The 9,351-nt window shown below is 31.8% G+C and overlaps 1 protein-coding gene across 1 annotated transcript; it reads right to left on the bottom strand.

Moving 5' to 3' along the window:
- Positions 1–1,325: 1,325 nt before the first annotated feature.
- On the bottom strand, positions 1,326–7,937 carry LOC114303352 (uncharacterized). Its single transcript, XM_028248496.2, has 4 exons — positions 7,521–7,937; positions 7,031–7,067; positions 2,790–2,873; positions 1,326–1,675 (listed from the first exon to the last, which is right to left on the bottom strand). The coding sequence occupies exons 1-4, from the start codon at positions 7,854–7,856 to the stop codon at positions 1,623–1,625; spliced, it is 510 nt and encodes a 169-aa protein (XP_028104297.1). The 5' UTR covers positions 7,857–7,937; the 3' UTR covers positions 1,326–1,622.
- Positions 7,938–9,351: the final 1,414 nt, after the last annotated feature.

The raw sequence follows: 9,351 nt of genomic DNA, 5'->3' as shown, positions 1-9,351 counted from the left end.
ACTTATTTTTAAAATTTTTGTAAGTTAATGTTTACAAAATTAACTCTCACTATCTTTTTAACATATCTACTCTTTCAAATAAAGGCCCTGTTTGGTACAGCTTAATTTCAGCTTATTTCAGCTTTCAGCTTAATTTAAGCTATTTTGATGTGTTTGGTTTAGCTTATAGCTTATAACTTATAGCTTTGTGGAAGTCAGAAAACAGCTTATTCTTTGAGTGGGGCAGGAGATGCTTTAAGAATAAGCTGGAAATCAGCTTAAGCTGAAAGTTATAAGCTATAAGTTGTTTAGGCATAAGCTATAAGCACTTTCCCACAGCTCTACCAAACAGGGCCAAATACCTTAACTTACTAAAAAATCATAAATGACACTTTATTGAATCAAAATTTCTCTTTTAAATGTTTTTGTTTTAAGTGTCAACCAAACACTGAAAAATAAAAACAAAAATATTTTTCTCTATTTAAAATCAATTTAAAAGAAAAATATTTTTTGTGTAAAATATTTTATGTCGAAAAAAACGGAGCCTTAATATATATATTTTTTTCATATTTTAGTTAAATTTTTTATACTTTTAAATGCATCTAAAAGTTTAAAAAAAAAATTGACTTAAAATCACTAAAAATAAATAACAATTCAAGTAAAAATCTATGTTCATTTTTGTTCGAATTTTTAATTGTTTTTGGTGATTTTTTTTTCTTTGGTTTAAAACATTTCAAAATATCTGAACAGCGAGGTCTTAAAAATACTCAACAAGAAGAGTATTTTTTTTTTTTCTACCTCAAAAGACTTTTTTTTTTTGGATAAATAACTCAAAAAACCTTTTATCCTATCGTCCACGAGACTGAGTAAATATAATTTTCTACAACACTACAAACCATACTTATAAATTCAAAATTTACCTAGAAGAGTAATGTCATTTTTTATAATGAAACATCACAAACTAATCTAAGGGTGGAGAATCAAAGGATGGAGACTTTTCACGATATTTCTTTCATGAAACCTAACATGACCCTTTATTTATTTTATCCAAATTCAGGTCAATGACTAAAACGGTGGTAAGTTTTTTCTTTTTGTTCTTTTTTTCCTAGGTAGTAGGTACCTCTTAGATTCAAAGTTTGTTCTAACAGTTGGCACAAGTGAAATCATACTCATCTTTCTCTCTGTGTTTTTTGCCTGCTGGGAAAAGGAAGGAAAGTAAAGTTTCCTTTCAGGACCAGGGAAGGTCAAATTTTGGACAGGATGTTATTTTTCGCCTACACTCCAGTTGAACAAGATTGAGCACTTACTATTATTATTATTTTTTTAATAGGTTTCAACCAACTCAATTTGATTGTGTATCACATTTTTTTTAGTCACCCTGAAATCAGCTCAAACAATAGCTCGAACCATCCAAATGTGAAGGTTTATTACATGGGCCGTCTCCATAAATTTTTGCAACTGAATAATAAATTAGACAATCAAAGGGGCAACAATAGAGATACAGCAATATATACTGAAAAGAATCTTTTTTACATACTTTTTCCTGCTAAGTAAGGATTAGTGAAAAGAATTAGCTTTAATAAAATCATCTTCAGGACCAAAACATGGCATTGACATAGCAATGCAAAATCTACAAGCCTAGCTCAAAGGCGCCTTGAATATCCAGAACCTCCACACTTCTTGCAGAGTATCAATCCTGCAGAGAGAAAAGGGTTAAAATAGAAGGATAAAAAGAGATGTATGTATCCAATAAGGAAAATGCCCTGGACCCCCAGTGGGGGTAACCCCCACCAACCCCACTGATTTTTGATTGGCTAAAAACTTCTTTTTTTTTTTTTTTTTTGACCTTGCTCTCACAGCCCCCCACATGGAGGTGGGGGTGCTGGGGGTCCCCAGCAGTGCTCATCCAATGATTTCCTGGACATTCCGTACACACACATTTATACTCCTGCGGTGTGTGTAAACCTCGATGGGTGTGCAGTTAAAATTGTAACAAGTAACAAATTTTGATTTGAATTTGATCCGGGCAATTATACGAGGCAAGAATTCTGAGCAGTAATACGAGGCAATAAGTTACAGGCTTACATTGGGTATTTTGAAATTTTTTTAAATATGAGACAGTCCACACCAACCCAGGTGTGGCTTTATATAATAGTAGATAGATAATAGTATAGAAATATATTTGTATACATTTTTTGGGTAAACATTTTTATATATTTACAAGTCACTATATCTCTGAGGAAATTGATCTTCATAGCTACAGGTTCAAGGAACATTATCATAAATCTAAACTTGAAGTCACAATCACAACGATAAATTGGGCATCATTTCAAACCATTTGAGTCAATTAAGCGGACATAATATCAGCCTGCATGTTTTGGTTGAATATTTGGGTTTCAAAATGGACATGAATTCACTCCATCATGCTTTACAGGGCATGTGAATTGACATAAATTTGATGTAGAATAAGTCATCATCACTATTAACAGAACAATCATTTTACAATAATAAATTAAGACCTTTTACCAAAATATGTAGAATGATAATTTAATGATCCTTAAATATCAATGCAGCAATTCCATTTCCATGGGATGCTTAAAAATCCCCTTGGGAGTTTACTGCCCCTACATAGATAGAGAATATTGCTAGCAGACAAAAAATTCGTGCACAGAAAAATATTCAAAAAATTTAATGTGTGGTCTAGATTAATTCAAGATGTGGGTTTCACCATACAAGAGTTAAATCTAAACCTGTGTGTGCATGGATTCTGTGAACATATCGTTACTGGCAGATAAGATATGTGAATATACCTGCACCCTTGCAAACTCGACAATCAACCATGCCTGTTTCTTGCTTCATTTTACCATCATTACAAAAGACACATTTCGTCCCACCTATCCATCAGCAAAAAAAGAGCCATTAATAACTTTATATTTTCCTCTGTAAATCCCATTAGATAATTCAGTAGTCACTGTAATAAAAAAAAACAAATACAATTTCCAATGCAAAGTGGTGGATAAGCCCAAGTTACAGGTTCAATTTTGATGAAACAGTTAGAGCCCTTGAGGTACGTGCTTGCATATTTACTATAAGTAACTGGGCTTAACAAAAATAGGCACTTGAATGAATAGCCTAGGAGAAGGATAGAGCAGAAATTCATTCATCTTTCAAGAGACAGCAACAAAGAAGCAAATTGTCATGTAAAGTATAACAGCCCATCTATAATCTTAAGGGACCGGCTATGAAGCACGGATACTTCAAAAAGGGTGACGTATCCGTATCGGATACTTATCGGATACCGATACTCCTCGGATACTCGCGGATACGTATCAGATACTTCTTAAAAGTATCAGATACCTCTTAATTAATCTTTTATTAATTTTGAAGTATCGGATACTTAATTTTGAAGTATCGGATACTCGAAGTTATATATTACTTATAATATTTTGTTTAGTTCTTCGATAAGAGAAATGTAGTGAGAGTTAAAGTAATAGAATTTGTCAAATTGATGTATCCTTGTTGTCTCTCTCACTTCTCTCTCGCTTTTTCACTCTCTCACGTTTCTTCTCTCTGCTCTCATTCTTTTTTTGGTGTTGGCATGTAAGGATGATGTTTAATTTGCATTTACATTTGCTTTTAGTTTTGGATGTTTTATGAATGTTTGAGCACTTTTAGGTTAATAGGAATCTCTCTCCTTATTTATTAATTTATTTTAAGTTTTATTTTCATGCATATTACATTATTAAAATTATATAAAAAAAAAAAATTATGAATGTATCCCCGCTGTACTCGTATCGTACTTTTTCAAATTTTGACATATCGCCATATCCACATCCCCATATCACCATATTTGTATCCGTGCTTCCTAGGCTATCATTGATGACTTAAAAAAGTATATTTGCTGAAATTTTTATTTAATAATGATTTTTTGGCTTTAGCTAAGGTCTTGTGATATTCAATGATGAAGGGGAACAAGTTGAAACTATTGACCTTGAAGACTCTTAGTTTTATAGGAATCTTTCTTCTTTATCAAGTTGTCTTTTGCTTTAGGTTTTATTTTTATGCATACTGCAATACTAAAAATTGTTAAAATAATATTTTTTACGAACGTATCCTCGCCGTACCCGTATCCTAGTTTTTCAAATTTTGTCGTATCGCTGTATCCGTATCGTATCGTATCCGTATCCCGTATCCGTATCCGTGCTTCCTAGGGGACCGGCAACACAAACATTTCCTAGATGTTGAGTGGAAACTACATCAGAAACATTGAATTATAATGACCAGATGGCCAAAACTTCACTCAAGGAGGATGGGTTATTTTTCTAAAACTTGTTGTTTATGTTTGGTTTGAGTTTGGGAGATGAGTTTTAGAGATAAAAAGTACGAAAAGTTGTTTGGTTTGGTTTTTTTCAAAAGATGTTTTGAAAAATTATTTTGAGAGAGAGTTTTGGAAAAAGTGATTGATTTGATGTGTATGAGAGAGAGATTTGTTTGGAAAATTTGTAAACCAAACAAGTTTTGAGAAATTTTTTTGGGAAAATTTGTTTGGTTTAATTACTTTTGAAAACTTATTTGTACAGAATTTTTCCCAAAAAATTTTGGGAAACACAAACCAAACAAGGCCGTTATTTTTGTTTATTTTTATCATCTTCCTTAACATGTTTATTGCAGTTGGAAGGCTCTTTAATTGCACTTAAAATAGTAAATTGTTTGATTTTCTTTTCTCCAATTCAGAGGTATTTATTCTTTGTGTACTTTTTGAACTCAAATTAGCAGTTTATCTTACTATTTGGGTGAAAAACATTTTCTAATGGAAAACATTTTCTACAAAAAAAAATTTCCATAAAATATTAGTCCGGAAAACGTTTTCCGCCTTTTAAAAGTAGAAAACATTTTCTGTTGACTTTCGTTTTCCGTTGTACCAAACGCCATAAAATACATAAAACATTTTTTAGAAAAATTTGTTTCACACAAACAAACAAAGCATTAGGTTCTTTTGGACTTCATAGATACATGAACTCATAAATGCTAAAATCACAACAAAGAACTTAAATAACATCAACAACATCCTATGAAATTCTGCTTTGTGGAACCTTTTACACACTTGAGGTGGGATAGAAATACAACATGATTGTCAATACCTCATATATCTACCACCATGATTTTTGTTTTTGTGGAATTTCAAACCCAAAAATGCTATAACCACAATGGTAGATGCAATAGGATTGATAACCACACTAAAGTCTTCTGTTTTTTTCTTTTTTTCTTTCTAGCACATTTTAGTCAGGGTGTGCATGAAAGAAGTGTGACATTGTGAATAAAAAGAGAGGAAACCTTAAGCAGGCCACCAAAGCATTACAAAATAATTTAAGTAGCATCTATGTAGCTCCTGTCCATTTAAATAAACTATGCCTCAAATATCACCACTTTAGGGATATTCCCTGATGCAAACCATAAAGAGTTCAAGAAAAAGTAAATATAAAGAGGTGCTAAGATTTAGAAGCTCAATGGTTTCAAGTTGAGGCCCACTTGGGACTCACATGGTTGAGTTTTAGTATCAATGTGTCTAGTTTAAGGTTTAGTATAATGCAAAGAGATTTAGTTATGTTTTATTAAGTTTTAAGAGTTAGGGTAATTTGAGTATTTCAAAATTTTCTAGACATGAGTTGTGCGGTCATCCACAGATTGTCTTGTAGGAAAAGTTTTTAAATTGGTTTTTATTTGGTCTTAGAAAAATAGAAGGCAAAGGCTAATTTCCTATTTAGGAATCTTAGTCCTAGATGGTCAAAGAAATGTTCGTAGTCTATATAAGGCAACGTAATGCCTCAATTCAATGGAGTAGATATTAGAGAATTTTATAGAGATTTTGAATCTTATGTGGGATTGTGCGATGCAATTCTCACCTTAGGTGTGATACCTAGATTTTATCTTCTTTTTCTTCTCTTTCTTCTTATCTTCAGAAATTTTAAGCCTTAAACTCTAGATCCAGATTAATTGTAACCCCTATTAACCCACAAATGTCATAGTACCTTCACCCTAACACTTGGTTTAATAAATAAATAAAAAATACAAAAACCAGGGCAGTATTTTTCACAACACCCAAAACAGCCCCTAAACAGTGTAAAACTTCCCATTTTTTCATGCTTATACCCTTTATTACCTCATATAAATCCTCAAATTTATGTTCTACTAAACATTCAGCCATAAAACCTAATTAAAATCATACCAGAAGCCAAGATTTTCTGCTGCCACATATTAATTTTGGACTCATTGCTAGTAGGCGAGTAATCCTTGTCCTACATCACTCCCATATACTTAAAACCAATTTAAGTGGCGCCCATGTAGCTTGTTTCCATTAAAAATAAACAATGACTCAAGTATAACCACTCCTTTAAAAATAATTTAGGAGACTCCCATATAATTACTATGATTTTAGAATTTGCAAGATCGTAAGGTTGACAAGTGCACAACCCCTCAAATGATAAAATCACAATGACAGGCTAATAGAGTACTAACAACTTACTAAAAATTTTGCTTCATAGAAAACTTGTGTATATGCCACTTGATTTCAGTATTTGAGGGTTGGCACCTCATAAATGTGGAAATCAGAATGGTAGATGTAATAACACTGACTGATACACTTCTTTTCTTTTCCTTTTCAGCACATTTTCGGTACAATGTAGCATGGAAATGCATCATCCATGAATCAAACATAGAGAAAGAGGTCAAGCTAAGGATTGAAACAATCTGAGTACTTAGTGGCCTCCTTCAGCTGTGTATGGATTATTGATTCGGGGAAATTTGGAAAGGGAAAAGAAAATACGAGGGAAATGTGAATGAAATACAAGCTAATTTTTTTCTCTATTTCTCTCGTCTTTTCCTTTCTTCTTTCCAAATCCCTACCAAAATCCATGATTCAAACACAACATTCATGTAGCCATCTGTCATTTAAATATAAAACATATTTGAAAATAATGAATCAACCAAAAATGATTAAACTAAAAATAACAATAAGCTCATCAATCAGATTATCAAAGAAAAAAGAGATTACCATTGCCAGCACACCTCCCACAAGGAACAGGATCTCCCTACAAAAAGATCCCACCCATTATTCATCAACAAAACCTAAAATATAACCCTCATTCCTAATATCTACAAACAGCAAGCTTCATAAAATATAAAATAAAAACTTCAATTTCCCAGAAAATGTCTTCCAGAAAAGGATTAATTTCTCTATTATCCCGTAAAACCAAATTTCTATTTCATCCCTATACTATGAGTTTCATTTACATAGGAGACGATTCTACACATTAATAACTGTTGAAACTTGATTTCATCGCAAAAAGATCATTTCAAAATTTAAACAACTTACATACACCATACAACCAACCACCTACTTTTCTTATTATTTTGAACAAATTACACCCCATAACCAATTTGATGTATCTTATAATTGTAATTACTCTCCTACTAATTGATGACAGTTTAAAGGATGAAAGTGAAATTAACAAAGCACAGTAAGAGAAGAGAAGAGAGGTTGCCTTGAGACCCAAAAAGAGGGAGAGAGCAATGGCGGCCAAGACGCTGATGGTGGCGAGGAATGTCTGGGTGTCGAGAGGGCCATCGAAGCTGCTGCTCAAAAATAGCAATGGGTGAAGAAAGAGCTTGGTTGGGTGGTGGATGAATTGGAGTTTGGAGGTTGAAAAATAAGAAGCAGTGGACAAGATGGGGATTTCTGGTAATGTTGGGACAACTTGTCCAGGAAGATGATGAAGAGAGCAATGGAATAACAGACTTGTACAAGTAGATGATGATGATGATGATGATGAAGATAGAGAGTGGAGTCTATGGAGCAAGGACTGAGAGAGTGTCGCCATGGATAGATAGAGAGAGAGAGAGAGAGAGAGAGAATTGGTAGTTTGTGTGTATATGTGTGTGTGGAGCTCAGCTTCCCAGATTAAAAAGTCAATTTTTTAAAAATAATTAGTCAATTTTTTAAGGGCAAATTACATATACACCTCTCGAGGTTTGGCTAAATTACAAATATCCCTGAGGTTTGAGAAATTACGAATTCTCCCCTGAATGCTATATTTGCATAAGAAATTAGGGGGTAATTTGTTATGAAATATAAACCTCAGGGGGTAAATTGTTATGAAAATACAAACCTCAGGGGGCGGGATGTAATTTTCGAAACCTCAAGGGTATCTGTAATTTAACAAAACTTCGAGGGGTGTATATGTAATTTACCCATTTTTTAATAATACGAAAATGCTTAGATACCTATCAGGTTTATCAAAATTTTTATTAAATATTTTATATAGACGTGAGACACACACCATATACATTTCATGCGAGTCCCACTTTCATGTAAAATATTTGTTAAAAAATTTAATAAATCTTTTGAGGCCTCTAATGTTACTCTTAAAAATAATTATCAAAATTTATACCTTAATAGTAATTAAAGTTGATAAATTTGCTATTAATTTGATTTTTTTTTTTCCAACCTTGATTTGTTATTTCTCCTTTCAAATTATTCTGGATTAAATCCTTATTGTAAAATAAATACTTAATTACACTTTAGTATCCCTATAATTTTACAGAATAAATACACTTTTGTTCCTATAGTTTGATTTAAATTTTATTTTATTCCATCTTGTTTTAATTTAAACAATTTTGTTTTTATACTTTAAATGTAATTTTAATTTGATAATTAAATGAAAATATCAAATTAAAACTAGACTTAAAATATAGAGACTAAATTGTTCTAATAAGGACTAGTAAATTTTAAATCAAATTATAAAAGGCAAAAGTATAATTTATCCATTTTTATGGAATTTTTTTAATCCCTCAATTTTCAATTGTTTGTAAGAGTCAAACCTTTTGTAATGTTATGTTTCCGTCCATTTACAATTAATGAGATTGACACAAATTAAAGCCAAGTTTGGGAAGTCGCAAATAATTTATCTTTTTATTTTTTTATCTTTTTTTCATCACATCATTTCTCTATTTTTCTGCACATCTTTTCATAAAAAGACAAAAAGTACACTTATTTAAGTCATTCCAAACAACTCCTAAGAGTGAAATGACTAAATGGGATTTTGATTAAAAAAATATATATAAAGTGAAATTTTAATAAAAGTAAAAGAGCTCTGATAATATTAAAAAAAAAAAAAAAGATTAATCGCACGTTACCTCCTTCAGATTTATCTCAATAACATTTTACATATAACTTCCTTGCATATTAAGGTCATGATTGTTTGGACGGACTGGATTAGCATTTTCATGACTAATAATCCTAGGACTACAAATCCATTGGATTATGGATCCTATCTTAACTAGTAGTTAAGTTTAAAATAATTAGTCCGTACTTCA

Source organism: Camellia sinensis, chromosome 14, assembly GCF_055761805.1.
Source record: "Camellia sinensis isolate YWXY chromosome 14, ASM5576180v1, whole genome shotgun sequence".
In the NCBI taxonomy this organism is placed as follows: domain Eukaryota; kingdom Viridiplantae; phylum Streptophyta; class Magnoliopsida; order Ericales; family Theaceae; genus Camellia; species Camellia sinensis.
Note: the sequence above shows the minus strand (reverse complement) of the source record. Positions and strands in the feature narration are given on the sequence as shown.

What these genes read in the sequence shown, in the direction of transcription:
- LOC114303352 (XM_028248496.2), bottom strand. Translation starts at nt 7,856, where the DNA reads ATGGCGACACTCTCTCAGTCCTTGCTCCATAGACTCCACTCTCTATCT. An exon ending in CCCTCTTTTTGGGTCTCAAG is followed by an intron (nt 7,068 to 7,520) that starts GCAACCTCTCTT and finishes ATCTTTTTGTAG; the next exon opens with GGAGATCCTGTTCCTTGTGG. An exon ending in TGGGAGGTGTGCTGGCAATG is followed by an intron (nt 2,874 to 7,030) that starts GTAATCTCTTTT and finishes GCTGATGGATAG; the next exon opens with GTGGGACGAAATGTGTCTTT.